Source organism: Perna viridis, chromosome 8 (assembly GCF_037379345.1).
Source record: "Perna viridis isolate PV_CMFRI_1.1 ecotype Kerala chromosome 8, ASM3737934v1, whole genome shotgun sequence".
Taxonomy (NCBI): Eukaryota; Metazoa; Mollusca; class Bivalvia; order Mytilida; family Mytilidae; genus Perna; species Perna viridis.
In genome coordinates this window covers 13,891,807-13,912,466 of record NC_142452.1, presented here as the reverse complement: position 1 = coordinate 13,912,466, position 20,660 = coordinate 13,891,807, and the positions used below count along the sequence as shown (strand labels likewise).

The 20,660-nt window shown below is 33.7% G+C and overlaps 1 protein-coding gene across 7 annotated transcripts in view; it reads left to right on the top strand.

The window, feature by feature from the left end:
- LOC148609424 (receptor-type tyrosine-protein phosphatase gamma-like) overlaps window positions 1-20,660 on the top strand; it is a 44,443-nt gene that overhangs the window by 19,740 nt on the left and 4,043 nt on the right. For 3 of the 7 annotated variants that reach the window (XM_088542496.1, XM_088542498.1, XM_088542500.1), the window contains 17 exons: window positions 619-730; window positions 2,732-2,817; window positions 3,066-3,313; window positions 3,799-3,886; window positions 4,359-4,420; window positions 6,457-6,493; window positions 7,135-7,232; window positions 7,700-7,828; window positions 8,242-8,390; window positions 11,687-11,822; window positions 12,265-12,414; window positions 13,973-14,072; window positions 14,275-14,348; window positions 14,837-14,965; window positions 15,292-15,414; window positions 19,925-20,061; window positions 20,357-20,492. In XM_088542496.1, coding sequence (XP_088398622.1) covers window positions 619-730; window positions 2,732-2,817; window positions 3,066-3,313; window positions 3,799-3,886; window positions 4,359-4,420; window positions 6,457-6,493; window positions 7,135-7,232; window positions 7,700-7,828; window positions 8,242-8,390; window positions 11,687-11,822; window positions 12,265-12,414; window positions 13,973-14,072; window positions 14,275-14,348; window positions 14,837-14,965; window positions 15,292-15,414; window positions 19,925-20,061; window positions 20,357-20,492 — 1,994 coding nt within the window. Of the gene's footprint in view, window positions 1-618; window positions 731-2,731; window positions 2,818-3,065; window positions 3,314-3,798; window positions 3,887-4,358; window positions 4,421-6,456; window positions 6,494-7,134; window positions 7,233-7,699; window positions 7,829-8,241; window positions 8,391-11,686; window positions 11,823-12,264; window positions 12,415-13,972; window positions 14,073-14,274; window positions 14,349-14,836; window positions 14,966-15,291; window positions 15,415-16,402; window positions 16,811-18,175; window positions 18,341-19,924; window positions 20,062-20,356; window positions 20,493-20,660 lie in introns of those variants that run through there. The other 4 variants (XR_015914776.1, XR_015914778.1, XR_015914777.1 and 1 more) reach the window with 4 other exon arrangements.

Here is a 20,660-nt window from a genome sequence, read left to right as displayed (position 1 = left end):
AAAAACAGAAAAAAAAAAAAAAAAAAAAAAAAGACAACGCAAAATTTTCTTTTGAGAATATATCTCAATTATAATGTTTAAACTCAAATTTTTATTATTAATATTTGGGTAACAAAAGAGAGGGCAGCACAAGATGAAACATGTAATAATATTCCTGACCCTACACTCTGCACCGAGGGTCAATTACTATAAGAAAAGCTTCAAATAGATTACTAAAGTTAGAATATCACTCATTTACCTTAATCAAAAACGATAACAATAAAGTGTGGGAATAAGTGTACTAGTAAATGAATTGATTTTATGAGCTCCTAAGGTTATTTGACATATAGAAAAGATGCAATGTTCAAAATCACTCATGATGCTAACCAAACGCCAATTGTACTGTAAAATAGAATACCATACGATGGTTTACAACCAATCACAAATTGCAGATCAGTTGTAATAAATTACGCGTACGTATTAATATTTGCAAATTATCGAAATCCTTGCGGTTTTTTTTTCCTTAAAGAATCACTCGCCTATACTGTAATGCATACAAATATAATGATGCTAATAAGCTTTGCGATTTGTAATTGTCTTGAGACTTTCTTAGCTCATGTCTCTGTTTAAATTTATCAGCTATATTGACTACGGGTGGAGATTCCCAGGGTGTGGCTATAGGAGGATCCATTGGTGCTGTAGTGATGGTTTTAACTGTTGTGATTGTTATTGTGGTTCTTAGAAAAAAAAGGTGCTTATTAAAAAGAAAGGCAAGAAATGAAATGATAAAATATTACAAATAACATTCCTAAACCGCAATTTATTGTTGAACGTCATTTTTTGAATAGTTATCAACTATGACCTTTTAAAAAAGTCAACATGTTATATATATGGACTCGTTAAGATATTAACAGAGGACGAAGTCAGTATAATCTCAACAGGTCTATGCATAATGTATTGACTGAGAAAAATATTGTTATTTACATATTACACATATCAAAACTGCATTTTGAAAATGATATCGCATGTGGTGTATTCGAGAGTTTGATTCGACATGTCATTTCCCCCCTATAAGCCGAATTAAATCCATAACGAAGCATTTTGAAATTTTGGCTGGAAAATTGGTCGCCATGCCAACTTTGATTTTTGATACGTCTCGAAAACTTACATTTAGACTTGGCATTTAAAACTCAAAGACCAAATTTATTCAAATCGGAGAAATGTTTGGCTGGAAAATTGGTAACTATGGTAACGGGCAACATTTCGTTCCCGGTATTTTTGTTATACAAACGTTCACCACGGTATCAAACTTTAAGTTCTGGCCTACCTAGTTATCGGAACGATAAATATCCGTATCTGTTTAAAGAGCTACATATAGCCTAGCTGGCCGATTGGTCTAGGGCACTGGACTTTGTATATGTGTTTGTTGTTTTACGAAGAAACTAATGTATCAATTTCACATTGTTCCAATCCCTTACTAAGGAATATGTATGAAGGCTGTATCTCCAATGCAGATAGAGCATGTCAGCAAGGGTATTTTGTCCATTCACGGATACGGAGAAGTCATTCACAATTTTACGTGACGTTTTGTTTTATTTCTGGCCACGTGCCACGAAACTTGTAAACAATAACATAAGTCTTATTTTCGCAATTATTTGTTACGTCATAAAATGCCAAGAAGCTAGTTGATGTTACCATAAAATTTACTACAATTTTCTAGACTAAATTACTTAACACGTTATATGGTGCCATGATTTGTTTTTACATGTGAGGATAAAGGCGTCCGTTTCCGATACTGAATTTATGCAGGATCTTGGCATTTACATGGACATGTTCGAATGTGCTAACAAATAAAATTCAACGTATTTACGATTAAATCAGCAAATTGCTTTATTGATAAATTTTAAAGATTTTAATTATTGAAATGAGTAGGTTTCATTTCTATATTTTGTTTATTACCTATTTAAAGTTTTTTTTTGTAACACGCCTTTATGATATCATTTCTGTTCATAAGATTTATTTTTATATTGTTCTGAAAATTAAATCTAAAATACTTCGTGCGTCCCGTGCAGGTCTTGGTGTCGAAATAATAGGCCTGCAGCAGCGCTAAGCTTGTCGTAAAAGGCGACTAAATAGTGCTCAGAAGCCTAGCCGTGGCTTGGCGCTCTGCGCACAGAGAAACTGCGATGTTTGCCTGGCGTGTTACATGATGGGGTTGTCAGGCTATAATACGGAAAACCTGACCGCAAACCGTAGTGATGCACCGTGTTTGGAAAGATGCCACGTTCCTCGCACGTTAAAAAACCCTACTGTGGTAAATAGGAGTAGAAATCTTTGCGCTCCGCCACAGGAGTCTAAATTGCCCGACCCTACCCAGCCCTCCCTTTTTTTTTGTGGCAATCAAAATTTGTCGGCCCTATTATCCTTGTGTCCCATCCCTTTTTTCATTTCATCATCATCATTTCATGTTCATTTTATCATCCCTTTCATGTTCATCGCCTGAATATAGCTGAATATTACCACTCGAGCGTTAAACCCAAACAATCAATCAATTAATAAAATGCTTCGTGCATATCTGAGAAACATATTCTTCCATACATATCCCCTTTAATCAAATTAAGGTTCAAAAAAGAAAGCGATGGCGTGTTTTTTTTTTTAACTTTTAGAGACTCAACATCAAAAGTTGTTTTTTTTTTTCACAAAAATAATGTTATTTAATGTTTATTTAGTGATAATACGTACATTTTTACAGAAATGGTAGTGCACCAAAAAGGTGCGCAAGATCAACTTCAAGTAAACCTTTAGAACAAGCAGGGATAAATGTAATGTTTAGACCAGGTATGTTGAAAAGTCGAAATCTTCTTAACATTAGTTCAAACTATAAAAGAACATTGCCTAGCTATGTATATTGATTGGTATGTGTAATCTGTGTTCCAAGCAGGCATGTTTTAGTGTTTTTAAAATCAGTTATACAATGTGTTTCTAAGAATATGCATTTAATTATAAAAGTAATAAATTATCATCAAAATAATTGCATTATTGTATTTCATTAATATGTAATATTTAGGAATATATTTTTCCGTCAGAACCAAAAAGTCAGGACAATTTGTACTTAAACATCGGACGAGAAAGTGGTTTGTCTTGTACCGACACAGATGATGTTTTGTGCCAAAAACCTATAGATGCTTCCGAATACAATAGTACTGATGATAACGTTTACTGCAATGTAGTCCTGAAAGATCCATCTGAAGTTAAATTACTTATTAATGTTAACGAGTTGAGAGATTACATCAAAAAGAGAGAACTCAATGAAGGTCTAATAAACGAATATAAGGTATGTTACAAGTTTGGATAAGATAAGAACAAATATCATGTTTGTCATTTTTTTTGTTGTTGTTGTTGTTTTGTTTTGTTTTTGTTTGATAGGTTTTGTTTTGTTTGGTGTCGTTTCATGTTTTTTCCTTACTATTTTAAACTGAAGTGAGTGTCCACAATTTTATATCGAAGTGATCTTAAACGCACAAAACGGACATCAATTCTATGACAAACCTTGAAATTCTATGTTTATTGGGGGAAAAGTGCAATGTAGCAAACGACTTCAGATATTGAAATAAAGTGTGGGAAATCTCTCCCGTGCTGCATCAATAATACGTGTTCTATTTACATCCACAAAATAATAATAATTTTCTTTATTAGATGTTTAATTTCATTTCCAAACATATTATAATTACATAAGTTTTGTTGTGACACTAAGAAAAATATATATATATATATATATATATATATATATATATATATATATGAATCGTTTTATTTCAGACACTACCGTATGAGGCTCAGTATCCTACGACGATTGCAACCACAAAAGAAAACATGCCGAAAAACAGATTCAAGTTTATATTTCCTTGTGAGAATTAGATTCAAATATCAAGCTCTTTGAAATAGGGAAATGAATGCTTGATTATTGAATTTCATGTTTGTATTGTAATCTAACATATAAACGATGAAGCCCGAAATAGGGAAATGAATGCTTGATTATTGAATTTCATGTTTGTATTGTAATCTAACATGTAAACGATGAAGCCTGTCCAAGGAATATTCTGGAGAATTGTACATCCACTTCTTTAAATGTTAAATGTAGTAAGCCTAATACCACGATGTTTTGTTCTTATTCCTTTTAACTCAAACAGAGATTTGTCATTACAACACTTAGTTATATTGTTCGCGATTTTTTAAACTATAATTATAAGATGAAGTAGATAATTTGTATGCAGTGCAGTAAAAAAATCCAGTTTTATCAGCGTGTAATGGGTACATTTAGCATTCGGGTGAAATTTAACTTGTTCATTCAGTATTTCAGTATCAATGTTATGTTTCAGATGACCATTCCAGAATTGTTCTACAAAATGGTCCTGATTATATAAATGCGAACTTTATTGATGTAAGTTGGATGAGACTATATTTCAATAATTTCATCGTTCCAAAATAATGTCCAATTAGAAAGCAGACAGTGTGCAGTTAAATAATGACATTTATATTTTACAAGGTTGAAAAAAAATATTGAAGTAATCAAGGGAACCAAGGTTATAGCGATAATCAAAAGAATGTAATCCAGGGACAAAGACCAAACATGGAAAACAGTTTGTTTGTTTTTTTGGTGGGGTTTATATTCAGACTAAATAGTGCTCAGAAACCTAGCCGGGGGCTAGGCGCCCTCCCCCATAGAGCAACTGGGATGTCTGCCCCAGGTGGTGGAATGGGGTACCCCTGGCATGGGGTTGGCAGGCTATGATACGGGAAACCTGACCGCAAACCATAGTGGTGCACCGTGTTGGGAAAGATGCCACATTCCTCGCACGTAAACGTAAAAGAACCCTCCTGTGGTATTCGATAGGAGTAGGAACCACTGCGCTCCGCCACAAGAGGCGAAATTGCCCGACCTTACCCATCCCTACTATTTCTAGTGGCTAGTCTACTTTTTCAAAATTTGTCGACCCTACTGTCCTTGTGTCCCATCCCATTTTTCATTTCATCATCATTTCATGTTCATTTTATCATCCATTTCATGTTCATCGTCTGAATATAGCTGAAATATTGCTGCTGGGACGTTAAACCCCAACAATCAATCAATCAATCAATTTCAGATATTTGGACAATATTTGGCTCTTAACTATTACTTCAATATTTAAATAAAGGGTATATTCTGCAGAACAGTCATTGAACGAAGCAAATATTGATAATAATATATATCTGTTTCTTAATCTTAGTTTTAATACCTATTACTAAAATTTACTATAATTTTAAAGGGATCAATGTTCATTCCCAATTGCTAACTGTTCGGTTTCAGATGGTGACGTGGACTTGTCATCATCACATTATGTTTACATATTACAATGGGTTCGGTTAGTTCGTTTTTGTTACAATGTTTATTTTAATAATACTTGCACAAAATATTTCAACCGACAAAAGGAAAGCATTCGCAAATGAAGATGTAAATGTAAACGATAAATACGTGCGGGTGTCAACCACCATATAAAATTCTTCACAAAGAACGTACAACTCAATACTTATCCAATAGTTGACTAAAAAGTTACCTCATTTGAAAGGGCACAAACTAAAATCATTAAAGATAGCATTTTGTTTGTATTAACATTGATACATTCATAGAGTCTTTACATAGAAACTAACACACTATATTCAAAAACAGTTTTTGGCATGACATGGGTTGTTCTTATTGCATGACTTATGTTGAACCGTTTTTCTCAACCCCACATGCGAAAAAAATTGGATTGATATTGCGTACGAAACGGATATACCTTTCGTAGGTTAAAACTGGTCAAAACCTTGCATGCCAGTTCACTGCTAGTAGTACTTGTCTTACGCATTTGTGTAATCTAATATCAGTTTTTTTTTTACATTTTCGAACTGATTGTTAGGTGTGTTTAATTGTGTAATATTTTTTCTATAGTGGCAATATTTCAGAAGGGGGTTGTGGTCACGCCGAAATACTTTAACCCCGCCGTATTTGTTGCGCCCGTCTTAATTCAAGAATAAAGGGCCTCTGTATGTCTTGTTTCGTTTCACTTTCAGTTTTCTTTTGTAATGACAACTATTACGCTGTATCAGTGCATGATGCTGTTTAGGGCCGGCTGCAAACCTGCCCTGTGGTGTGAGAGCAACCTTATTATTTATTGAAGACCAATAGGTGGCCTTGAGTTGACATTTTTCATCCCGAAGGGGTTGTTGTCTTTGACATATTCACCATATTCGTATTCATGTTATTAGTTGGACAACTAATTTTTCATAAGATGTATTTTAATTTTTAACTCGTTCATATAGCATTCTACCACCTTCTAACTGTCGGCAATGGGCACTTATTGCTTGTCGCAGCCTACTGAAAATGGACAAAGCGACTAAAGTGTGATCTTTATCTTTCAATAGAAATTAATATTGAACTTCTACGGTTTTTCGTTACAGGGATTTGAAAAAGAAAAATGCTACATTGCATGCCAAGGTTCGTACAGTATCTTAGCATAACTAGCTTAATTCTTGTCATAAAAACAAATTGTATGAAAATATGCAGTTTGACATCAAAAAAGTATATATATATATATATATATATATATATACGTTTTGTGCTGACATCATTAAACTTATTTTCATAGCAAAGATGTTATTAAGTAGATATCTCTGTATGTATCATGCAAAATCTGAAAAATGTGATACACCCAAAAAAAGACTACATATTTTTATTTTTGTAATTATTTTGTTTTATGGGTCTTTACTGTGAAATGTGTAATTATTCATTCAAATCTGCCTGCTCTTAGGAGATAATCCACATTGAAAACCGAGTAGATTCTATTGTATTTGAGCGGCATTTACAGAGTTATCTCCCTTACTTTGAAATCTACAGTGCATTCTATATATTTTTTATCTCCTAAGAGCACGGGTTGTATGAAAAACCACATGTTAATTTCTGTTTACTATGACATTTCAAACAAAATATCAAAAATAAAAATATGTAGGATTTTTACCTTTGAATCACATTTTGCATGATCCTTAGATGGAGTGCTACTTAAGTTACCGTCCTTTTTAATCTTTTCGAAACATTAAGAATTTATCGTTTAACTCCATCAGTCAGAGTGTATTTTTAAGGACCTACCAAAACAACACTGGTAGACTACTGGAGGATGGTATGGCAACTGTATATCAGTAGAATAGTCATGCTAACAAACTTAGTGGAAGGATCCAAGGTATTTAGTGAAATGATTGTTGTATAGAATAACATAAAAAATACTTAGAAATATCTGCATAACTATACGTCATGTCACTAATTGTATCTATGCCATGCCATCATGAATTCGTTCCAGGATTTCTTAAATAGTAAACTGTTATTTTATCTAATGTATTTAACTTAAGAAAAAAACAAACGTCTATAACATTTTTGTGAGTAAAATGTATGCTTAAGATAAAATATGGCATTGGTAGGTTCATCAGAGTACTCAGGTACCAAGCGCTAGATATATCAATGGCATTCAAATTTTAAATAAGTCTACTTTGGATTGTACTGGAAATCCTGAATAGAGGTTGGATTTTGTACACTTGCGATGAAGTGCTGCAGATCAATTTTAAAAAAAGATATTATGTTTTTACATTTATTTAAACGCATTTATAAATGTAATTTACTTACTATTTCTTACTATCTTGATACATATCAAAGAGAAAATGTGAGCGTTATTGGCCGGAAGAAGAAATGGCTACAACACATGGTAATCTGGTTATCACTTTGTTAAATGTAAAGACCAGAGCTACTTATGTCACAAGACTAATGTCTGTGGAAGACACAACGGTAGGTTACATCAACAAATCAACAAATGCATTTGTTTTAAATGCAGTTTTTCTTCTATTAATGGTAATTGTTTGGAATACGAATTATTTACTGTATTAACAATATTTTGCGATTGCGCTTTGTGAATGCTCAGATGATTACACCATGAAATTAGTTTAGGGTAAAGCAACGAAATGCAATGCGTTTAGCTATTGTACATATAAATCAACACAAACTTCTGAACTACGTTTGAAAAATGAAGGACACTGAATATAATATCCATTTGAAAGCCTAATTCCGGATAATTATACCCGGCAAACATAAATGCATAATATGTACATACATGTATGTATTTGAAAAAAAAACACACACAGATATACTTTTTGTTGAAAAAAACGGGATTCGACTTTGATATTTTCTATGCATTGGTACAGACAAAGGAAAAGAGATCGATAATACAGTACCATTTTACGTCTTGGCCAGACCATGGTACACCTGACCCGCTTTATCTGGTATTGTTCCACAGACACGTACTGTCAGAACAGTCAGCTTCTTTGACAGGTCCCCTTCTTGTTCACTGCAGGTATGTAGTTTTATATTTTCTTTTACAAATATAAGATTTAAGAACTTTTGTATCTCTAAGTACGAACATGTACAGACGCTAATGACTCAATTTAAAAACGAAAACTTACTCACATCGGGTATGGAAAGTGCCCCTACCAATTCAACTAAAAGTACCCAATCACACGTTCAGTCTGCAGACCATCTATTCAAGTACAAAAATTCTGACTATTTTAAAATTATCAAATCATGTTCCATCACTTTAAACGATCTATTTGACTACAACGATGACGAACCACATTGTACCATATCAAAATGTGGTACAAAAAATTGCAAAACATGCAACATTCTTATAACCGACCCTTACTTCTCCAGTTCCCTTACAAACAAAAACTTCCATACAAGAAGTCACGATGACTTAAGTTGTAAATCAACAAACTTAATATATGGATTAGAATGCAACTTATGTGGTTTAATATATGTCGGAGAAACGCAAGAACGATTAAATAAAAGAATGTGCGGTCGTCGTTCGGGAATTAACACCACCAAATTCCCGACAATTTATAAACACTTTAATCAACAAGATCATTCAATCCTCTCCATGAAAGTTCGTATTTTAGAAAACATTTACCATCCTATGAACAGTCCCGTTCTAAGTAAAAACTATCGTAGGGAAAGAGAGGAGTACTGGATACGCAGACTAGGTACTGCAATACCTTACGGATGCAATGACAACATCAAAAGTATAGGAAACCTTTCAAGCCAATATAACAATAACATAAATGCGATGAATTTATTTGAAAAAATCTCCTTCCTTTCATACAAAACCTCTTGGACTTCATCACATTAGAACCAAACTTTATTCTATACCTCTCACTCTACTACACTCCCTTTACAAAACAAGTCTTGACACTCCTGTTTCTGACCCCACCTCATCATTATACAGACTTGTTGCCATCATTTTGGATATTGGTTTCCGAAGACTCTTTAAACCAGTTTGTGTGAAAATTCAAGATGAAGAAAAACGATCATTTCTTCCACTACCGTTTGTCAACAAAGGTATAGATGCAATTAATTTGGCTAACATCCTCCATCACAAAAACGTTACCAACAAAAATCCCCAATATTTCAAAGACAAATCCATACCAATTATTTCATATTCCTATACTTCACCCATCGCATCCAAAATTTTCAATTATAAAAGGTTATTGCAGAGCCTCGATATTGAGGACTTCAAGGCTAAACCACCCGACTGTTCTTGCAAAACCTCTCCATTGAAATATGGTCCTTCTGGTCACGTCGTTACGGGAGATTTAACTATTATCGAAAACGAATCTCTGCGTAATATCCTTTCTAAAGGTCCCAAGTACCGTGAACCACGCTCCATAAATTTGAATTATAACTTTAAAGTTCTTATAGATGCCATCGAGGACTGTGCAAGAAAATGGATAAAACGAGAACAAGAAGACATTGATTCTCTGTCAGAGTGGTTGAAGGCCATGAGGTCTTTAATTTTGAAACGAATGAAATGTTTTTGTCTGCAAAACGTTTTATATCCAATGTTTATTATCAGAGGTAGACGTAGAAAATAATAGCAGTGATATGACCTACGCTGCTACCACTCTCTCTAAAGAAGAGATTGTGGAAAACCTTAAATCTGTGCTATCCTCTTTTGGTTTCTGTACCGAGGACGATGATTGTGATCTATCGTCTATGTACTGGATTCCTAAACTTCACAAGAATCCATACAAACAACGTTTCATAGCTAGATCTGCACAATGCACCACCAAACCTCTTTCAAAACTTTTAACTTCTATACTCACAACTGTCAAAGAGGGTCTACAGTCCTACCACAACACTTGTTACTCCCGTAATGGTATTAATTCAATGTGGATCCTGAAAAATTCAAAAGATCTTTTGGAGACAATCAGTTCAAGACTATTATCTGAATATAATAGCATTAAAACCTATGATTTTTCAACACTGTATACTTCTATTCCCCATACTCATTTAAAATCCCGACTTAAAAACATTATACATCGTTGTTTTTCAAAAAAAAGATGGTACACCTAGATACAAATATATAGTTCTTGGTAGAGATTCCTCATACTTCGTAAGAAATAATTCCAAATCATCTTCCAAATATACAGAAGATGTTTACAAAATACTGGAATTTTTAATCGACAACATCTTTGTCCAGTGTGGTGGACGTGTTTTGCAACAAACGGTCGACATTCCAATGGGAACAAATTGTGCTCCTTTACTAGCTGACCTATTCCTTCACTCTTATGAGGCTGACTTTATAGCTGATCTGATCAGAAAGAACGAATATTGTTTGGCTAGATCCTTCAATCCTATTTTCCGCTATATAGATGACGTGTTATCTTTAAACAATCCTAATTTCGGGGATTTGATTAATCGCATCTACCCAAAAGAACTTGAGATAAAAGATACTACAGACATTGTGAAGTCAGCCTCATATCTTGACCTACACTTAGAAATCGATGGTAAAGGTAAACTATTGACCAAACTTTACGACAAACGTGATGACTTTTCATTCAGAATTGTCAACTTTCCTTCCATCTGTGGCAACATCCCTTCGGCTCCTGCGTATGGAGTGTTCATATCACAAATCATGCGTTATGCCAGAGCTTGCCAAAACTACGCAGACTTTTTGTATCGCGCTAGAACTCTAACAAATAGGCTTCTGGAACAGGATTATGTTGCTACAAGATTGAAGTCATCACTACAGAAGTTTTATGGTCGTCATCATGAACTCGTGAATCGTTATGGTGTATCCATCAGCACAATGAATACTGATTTATTCAACGGGTCATAGTTTTCCTTTCCTCGTTTGTCTACCCCGGACTTGACTTTTTATGAGCAACTCGGCGGGTGTTTCTAGAAAAGCAGAGGACGCTTACCCTACCGGTGCACCTGGTCCATGCTCCCAGTTTTTATTGGAGTCCGAGTTGCTCATTTGCTTTTGTTACTTTGTATGTATGATTTTAGTTACTTTATGTTCTTTGTTGTGTATGTCTGTTTTCCATGTCTGGTCTTTGTCCCTGGATTACATTCTTTTGATTACCGCTATAACCTTGGTTTCCTTGATTACTCTTAGTATGGTTTTGTTGGAATATCTATTAGCACAAACATAAGCTTCATACTTGATACTCGTGTGTAGGTACAACCTATGCAATGGTTGAAATTTTAAATGATGAGTTACGTTTAAGCATGGACAAAACCTGTAAACACCATAGTATGAAATACCATTTGCAATAGCATGTCTATTTAACTTTCTTTAAATATATTTACTAGCGCTGGAATCGGTAGAACTGGAACTTATATTGGACTTGATGCTTTGTATGAAGAAGGAAAGACAACCGGATTTATTGACGTTGTTGCTTTTGTCAAGAAAATGCGACAAAACAGAATGAATATGGTCCAAACACCAGTAGGTTCACTTATCTATACTCTAAGTATATGATAAAATATTCCTCATACTATAGTTTAGGGTACTTCTTTTATATATTAGGACTTTTATTCATAATTAAAGTACAAACGATATTAATAAGTTATCGTTTATATATGTACATATACCAAACTGCAAGATATAATATAGTCTTCTAAAATAGACTTTTAAATGGATTATTTTTAGTGGCTGGTTATATTTTTAAATATAGACAGAAAATGTCAATAAAGAACAAGAAGTGTGAGAATGTCTTAACCTTCCAACTTTATACAGGACAAACAACTTCATGTATCTTAATCATATTTACAACAAATCGCATCTTCATGATATAAATACAATCTTTTAAAAACAAACTGTGTTCTTCAGTTTTTATTGTTGTGAGAGTTTTCTGTGAATTTCTCAAAAAAGGAAAATTGTTTTCTAGGAGCAATATGTGTGCCTTCACCGCGCATTATACAAAGCGTTTACGATGAAAGACAGGAAAACTAGTAAAAATGATTTTGGCATGGTATGGAAAGACATAATGTCAGACAAAAGACCAATTAATCATCAAATACTGAGAGAAGAGTTCAAGGTAGCATAAAATGCGATATGACATTCTTTCAGAATGGAGTTTTAGTCTTAAAGTCAACTCAGCTTATTAAAGATACCAGTTTTTTTCGATAAAACATATTTTAGGTTTGTCATAACTAAACAATATTCACAACTTTCGGAAGTTTAATATGAGTCGCGATTAAGCTAGAGATGACTTATCGGTGACGAATCAAGTTTTAGAAGACTTTGAACAACTCATTTATGGGCCCAGTTGATCCATATATTTACCAGCTTCTGTTTGTCATTTCGAACCAAATTCATAAGTCTCGAAAAGTGCCGCTGGATATAACTCCCAGTTATCAGGCTGTCAATAATATAATGTTTTATTAACCAACTACCCAAAATACGTTGAAATATGTCAAAAACTGATATGAATTCAAACCGGGCATCTATACAGGACCAATATGAAAAAAGAGGGCCAATATGTAACAAACCCGGGCGAATACGGCATCATAATTTCCGGTCGTTTGACACAGCCATTTTGAGTTAGAATTGGGTTTAATGAACTTTGATCACCAGGACTTAAAGCAGCAGAAACACAAAAAACCTTCCATTTTATACAAAAGAGTAATCAAAGGAACCAAGGTTATAGCGGTAATCAAAAGAATGTAATCCATGGACAAACACCAGACATGGAAAACAGATATGCACAACAACGAATATAAAGTAACTAAAGTCATACATATAAGGTAACAAAAGCAAATGAACTAAAAACTGGGAGCATGGACCAGGTGCACTGGTAGGGTAAGCGTCCTCTGCTTTTCTAGAAACACCCGCCGAGTTGCTCATAAAAAGTCAAGTCCTTGGTAGACAAACGAGGTAAGGAAAACTATGACCCATTGAATAAATCAGTTTTCATGGTGCAAATAGATACACCATAACAATCCACGAGTTCATGATGACGACTATAAACTTTTGTAGTGATGACTTCAATCTTGTAGCAACATAACCCTGTTCCAGAAGCCTATTTGTTAGAGTTCTAGCGCGATACAAAAAGTCTGAGTAGTTTCGGCAAGCTCTGCCATAACGTACGAGTTGTGATGTGAACAGTCCATAAAGTATAATTAAGTAATTAAGACTGAATAATGCAAATAAACCTACTTGTTCCTGGAAAAACACAAAAAAACAACTGTTCTATCAATTCATATTGGCCCTGTGATAGATTTCGGTCAATCATGTTTACCTCGACAGCATATTGGCTCTTGGCGATGCCTGGGGACCAATACGACCGCCTCGACCAATGTGACAGCCTCAAAACTATAACAGGGCCAATATGAAATTACATATTTACTAACATATAATATTATCGTTTATTACTGATACGAGGACTTCACCCACTACAACGATGTTCTTTCATTTTTTTCATAATTGTGCTAATTTTTATATGTGAATGTATATGAAAAGCGCTCATTGTAATAATTACATTCTGTACTTATACTTGTACTTGTAAGTAGATAGAATTATATATATAAGCCATTATATATTATTATATTATAATAATGATGATAAATAAAACATGTTTTTTTACTAAATAAAAGATGCTGGAAGAAAAGAAATTAGAGCATTCCAATAAAGAGCATGTGTTTGCCACAAGTCCTGAGAATAAGGAAAAAAACCGGAATCCTTCTGTTTTGCCAGGTAAAATTAATATTATGCATCCCGTTTTGTTTGTGTCATATGGTTGTTATAAAAGGAGGCGCAACTATATTCTGTTTATTTTGGGAAATAAAATTACACCCCAATAATGAATTTATTCTCTTTATCATTTCTGTTTGCTGTGCCAAAATTATATTGTAGTTATTTTTTTCTTGTCGTAACTGGAAATAGTCCTTTCTTTCAGCTGACACTGATAGAGTATATCTGTCGTCTTTTGAGAAAGGACGAACTGATTACATTAACGCTGTTCGAGTACCGGTAAGGAGTAATGAATCTGTAGGATAGAAAGAAAATGTTGAGCAACTGTAGTTAAAACATTAAACGGTTTTACTAACTAAAACATTGAACGGTATCACTAACTAAAGACACTAAACGGTTTTACTAACAGGAAATATTGAACGGTTTCATTCACTGAAAACATTGGCAGAAAGCAAAATTATCAAGAGGAAATAAAACGGAACACATACACGGTAAAGAACATTTATGTAACTTAAAGCAAAGTAAGGACAGCCCGTAATCTATAAATACTTTAGGGCATTATTCTGATGTACTAGTAGGAAAATATCTTTTAGATGTATTTTGAGAATTCTTCGTGCCATGTGTATGTGCTATCTTTTACTCTTTGTCGTTATACACATTGCTTAAATGAGAAATGTGTTATACAAGTATGATTAAGTTTACAGAAACTGAATACGAATACCGAAACTGTTACATAATTAATCGTGTCTAATTTATGTCACATGTAGTCATACACAAAGTTAATTGGATACATAACAACACAACTGCCATTACCAGATACAAAAGTTGATTTCTGGGCGATGGTCAGAGATCAGGATTCTACTACCATTGTTTTATTTTTGACAGATCATTCAGAGGTCAGTTTAATTTCACTTAAATGCTAAAATCCAAATATAACATTATTTGTTGAGACGAGGAATGATGTATTAGTCAAATTATATATATGCTACATACTCCATTGTACCTTCTGGTAAGATAACTTTTATAGAATACTCCGGCTTTATCCTTTAAATAGTACTTTGAAAATAATGAAAAGTATAATTTGCTTGACTTACACAAAATGTATTTTAAAAAAAGCTTCAATAGAAGAGCCAGTGATATTGAATGTTATTACAACATACATGTAGTGAGTCGATGGAGATGTAGCATGTCTAATTTTATTTCAATTATATTTAACATATAGGCTGATTTTGTGTATTCTACTTCCAAATCAACCGGCTCACTTGGGCTCAATACTTTAAAAATCACAAATACTGTTGATGAAGAACATGGAATCAAAGTTGTATCCCTTACACTTAGCAAGAAGGTAAATGAGCTTAATATTTACATATTCCTGAATGTAGGTCTGCCACAGAATCATGTACTTTGCACTATGTTATTATTATAGACATAAAATAATTATCATCAAAAGATTAACAAAAACGCTTTAGAACATTGAGAGTCCGTCTATGAGAAAACCATGCAAAACTGGAAAAATCGTCCGAAAGTCATTTTGCAATTGCCGTAAATGTTATGTTAGGAATGAAAGGAAGTCATAAGAGATTCCCAAAATACATATGATAATGACCAGACTTTGTTCTGTTTTTTTTAGTAACAGCCGTTTTTAGGTGTTAGGGGCATTTCTTCAATGATGTGCCGGATTTCATGGTCAAATTTGGACCACATTCACCAGTGATTGATGTTTGCTTTGTTTTGTGAAGTGACAACATTTTATGTGAAGTTGTTAAATTTATATTGATAGAAGAGAAAAAAATGAACTTATTTATTTAGCCTAATGTGAAAATTGGCTGTGTGCCAAGTTTCCGAAAAGACATTTTTCATTCCACTTGCTATTGATAATCAAAAAGCCTAAACAAGCTAAAATAACGCTTAAAAAGGTGGAAAATGTATTATATTTATATTGCTATAAAGTTTCATGCTGGGCATTTCATAGTTTTTTTTCAACATGTAAAATAGACGTATTTTTGGTGAAAATCTCAAGCGATTTATTCAGCCATAATGTAAGTTATATAAATATTCCCATTTAAATTTTATATCAGAAGTACAGAAATAATTGATTTCGAATCATTTAAACACAGCAGGACGTATAAAACTGACTGAATACAATTTTCTCAGAACCGACATGTATGGGACGAGTTAGTCTTGGTACGATGTAGTCCAGTGCACAGGAAGACGTTCCCTTCCCCTGTACTTGTAGTCTCCCTTAAAAACGCCTAATTTCTTTAGCTCAAAAGACTTAATCATATGTACCTACTGACATGAATTGAAATGTGTTCTTATATTCCGAATTACAGAAAATGAATGTATCGCAAATCGTCGGGATATAGTTCGTTCCTAAGTTTACAAAGGACCGATCATTTTATGCCTTTCAGTCAAGGAGATAGTCTTGTTTATATATTTTCGATATTCAGTAACAGTATATCACATGTAGGTCCTTTCATGCATGTAGACATGGATATCATACTTTCACTGTTTTTGGCTTCACTGGATTACGATGAGTTTATGAAGGAACATCGAAGACAGTTTGTAATGATAGAAGAGGACCCGCAAATCATTGCATTATTTTACATGTCATACAAACAAGTATATTTGCACATTCATCATTAAACATATAAGCAGGGACAATGACACACTCTTTGTGTATAAAAGATGAACTAATCGAAGGAAAATGGAATTATTAAAGGCATATTACTGATTATTAGGTAAGGTACTTTTAGTTTTGTCGTACAAATACAAATATTTTATTGTACCAACACATTTACAATAAATTGACATGACACATAAACAATGGTTGAAACAAGCATACTTAACATGCTCAATATGTGAATAGGTTTAAAAATAATAAAATAAATAAAATGAAAAAGTGGTAAAATATATAAGGTGAAGAACGCTTATTTTTCATTCAATTTTGAAAATCATTCCTATTCAAATCTGTTAAAAGGCGCATTAACAGATTTTACCAAGAGTTTAACATGTACTGGTAATTGGGGTTCAAAGTGGGGCCACATCACAGAAATCTTTTATTTTTTTTAATTCTTTTTTGTTTGTTTTTTTGTCAGATTTTGTAACTTATTTATTACATGTAGATTCCTCATAAAAATCCATGCCTAAATTTCTCAATCCATTTTCAGATATCTCTTATGGTTTTGGGTTATAGGGATTTAAGGAAAATTGTTTTATATCAACCTTTAATTTAGCTTCTTTCAACCTAAATTGAATTTCAAATGTTGTGCAATATTGTGCCAAAACCAGTTGAGCTGTAAGTAGCTATGTTGAAAAAAACTAACATTGTGTCTACACTTGCCCAAAGTGAAGAGAGTTTAACATGTTGTAGTTGCATTATGCTATGTTCTGCAAAACTCTTTATTTAACTATAAATTAGGGGGTAACATCATTAAGTTTCAAACCGTTAGGACCTCCACACACATGGATACATGTACATGTATACAAAATGTATGTGGTTGCTACGAACAAAACTTAAGTTGCCCCATCTGTTTAGGGTTTGACCTCTATAGTCAGGTTTAGCAGCAATGGAGTATTTTATTTATTGTATATATATTATTATGCTTAATTTGAGCAGATCCAGAGGTTTGCAAAAAAAGAAAAACCCTTATCCAAATTTTTCCTCAAGAAAAGTGGATAAAAATAACCAGTACATGTACAAATGTATATTCACTATAATGCTAGGTAACAGATATGTTCTAAATATTTTTAGTGTCGTAACATACAGAATATAACATTTTTTTTCTTAGAATTTTATAAGAGGGACGACGAGCCGCATGTGGTCTACACGAATCAGCCTACATGTATGGCAATAAATTCTGATATACATGTATACGAATACAGTCTCTACAATATACAATGCACATGCTTGTTATATTTGATATATAAATATATTTACATGTGCATGTATTTCAATCAAACAACTAAATATTTGATTGTGTTTGTTTTAAACATGGGTTTTATATTACTCCTTCTTTTAAATTGATTGATACTAGTTCAAAATGTGCATGTAGTGTATATCTATTTTATCAAAATATATAAAGCCCTTGTTCTTTCTGTTTCAGGTAAAGAAACTTAAATACATTTACCCAAGTAATTCATTGTTGTGTTATTAGCAAGAGACTGATACAGACCCTGCCGTGGGTCATGATTGATGCAATACAACTATTGTATAAGATGATGGAGGAAATTCATCGTAACCACACACCTCTGACCCGGTTAAGCATCAAGTAGACATTTATTCAAGATTTTAACTTTAATATGTACATGTAAAATTACTATCTGGTATTTAGGATACATTTTTGCTGCCTTTCTACTCACATAGCAAATATAAAAAGTCTATCTTGAAAGGAAAAAAAAGTTAAAGAAAAAAAGCGTTGACATGTTTTACAAGAGGCAGATGGACGCACAGACATATTGAGGATTGTAGGGCTTACACCATATTTTGATACGCCCTGTGCAGGTCCGGGTGTCAAACGAATAGGCCTGCAGGAGCGCTAAGCTTGTCTTAAAAGGCGACTAAATAGTGCTCAGAAACAAAGCTGGGGCTAGGCGCTATGCCCACAGAGCAACAGTGATGTGTGCCCCAGGTGGTGGAATGGGGTACCCCTGGCATGTTACATGCCGGGATTGTCAGGCTATAATATGGAAAACCTGACCGCAAACCATAGTGGTGCACCGTGTTGGGAAAGATGCCACGTTCCTCGCACGTTAAAGAACCTTGCTGTGGTATTCGATAGGAGTAGGAACCATTGCGCTCCGCCATAGGACACTAAATTGCCCGACCTTACCCATCCCTCCCTTTTTCTAGTGGCAATCAAAATATGTCGACCCTATTGTCTTTGTGTCCCATCCTTTCTTCTTTTATTTCATCATCACTTCATGTTCATTTTATCATCCATCTCACGTTGATCGTCTGAATAGGGCTGAAATATTGCTGCTCGGACGTTAAACCCCAACAGTCAATCTTCTCCAACAATTGTCTTTACCCTTTAAGCTAAAACACAAACAGCATCTTGTTGGGTATAAACAAGTCAGCTTGTTAAAAGTGTTATTTTAAGAAATACAGGGCATTTAAATGTGGTAAAGATGACAATTTTCTAAATGGTGGCATTTGACCAAAATTCAAGGTCAAATATTTTTTCAAGGTCATTATTAGAACCTATATATGCGTTATGTTTAATGGAATTGAATTCACTTATCTGGAAAACATTGGTTTAGAAAAGGGCAGTTCTAGGCTTAATACCTAACTTTGATCTTCTTTTGCATATCTCAACCATGACAAAATACCATTTTTCAAGGAATTTTCCGTAACACAAAATGGCGGCCATCTCTCCGCCATATTTAATTTTTCGAAAAAAAATATTTTGCAGTTACAAGTTTCTCACGATGTTCTACCAGATGCGCTAAAGTTTATATGTGATTGCCAATATCACTTTGGAACGGTTTTGCATAGTTTTCTCATGGAGAGCCTCCCACATGTAACATACAAGTAGTACGAACAATGCATCAGAAACAAGAATGGCGTAAAACAATCTGTCGGAAATTACGTACGTAATTTCGGAAATAATTGTTCGAACTTTTAGAACGTTAAATACAAGTCAGGGAATGTGTCTAAGAAAGCATGGTATATTTACATTAGTGAAGACATTACTAATAAAATCGTTTTTGGACATAAATAGAACCACCCAATAAAACTGGTTACAAGTCAATGAGAAAGGTAGCTTTGTCATGTTGGTCCATTTCAGGAAAAATTACCCTAGAAAAACATCTATTTTAATAATGTACAACATCTTTGATATTTTACAACACAGGACACAAAATCGAAAGACATTATTATTTACCAAGTGGTGTGTGATGGCATACCGGAAGCAGACATTCTATGTAAACTTACAAACCTAATATCGACACGGATCAGTATGACAGAAGGTCCTGTTACTGTTGTCAGTAGGTAGGCGATGTTATCTTATTAAAAAAAGCTATTGTTGTTAAACGAAATTTACTCATTGTTTCTATTTTGCAAGATATTACGCAAAATCTAAGAAAAGAAAATATGATTTAATGCGTTTTATATTGTTTTATATTGTTTGCTCCTCTAGAGAAAAAATGTTTTAGATGCTTATCTTTCACTTTAGAATGATCACTGTGTTCGAAGTATAAAGTATATGTGATCGTGTTGAATAACATATCATAATCATAGAAAAGAACGTCAGATAATAAGCTCTAAATCTAAAACTGCATTTCAGTGACGGAGCCAGTATATGTGGTCTGTTTTGTACCTTTACCAATGCGGTGTCTAGTATGACGATTGATGAGAACGCTGACATCTTCCAGTTAGCAAGAATACTTCAACTCAAAAGACCAGAGTTCTTCAAAAACTTTGTAAGTTTAAATTAAGACCATGATTTTTTTGTTTTCGAAATAAATACATGCAAAAGCGATCATTGCTTTGCTCAATGCCCTTTAAAGCATTCAAATATAAAGCAAATTAACACTGTAGATGACGATAACGTTATACAATGTTCTTTGTAAGTCAAGTATGTCGTATAA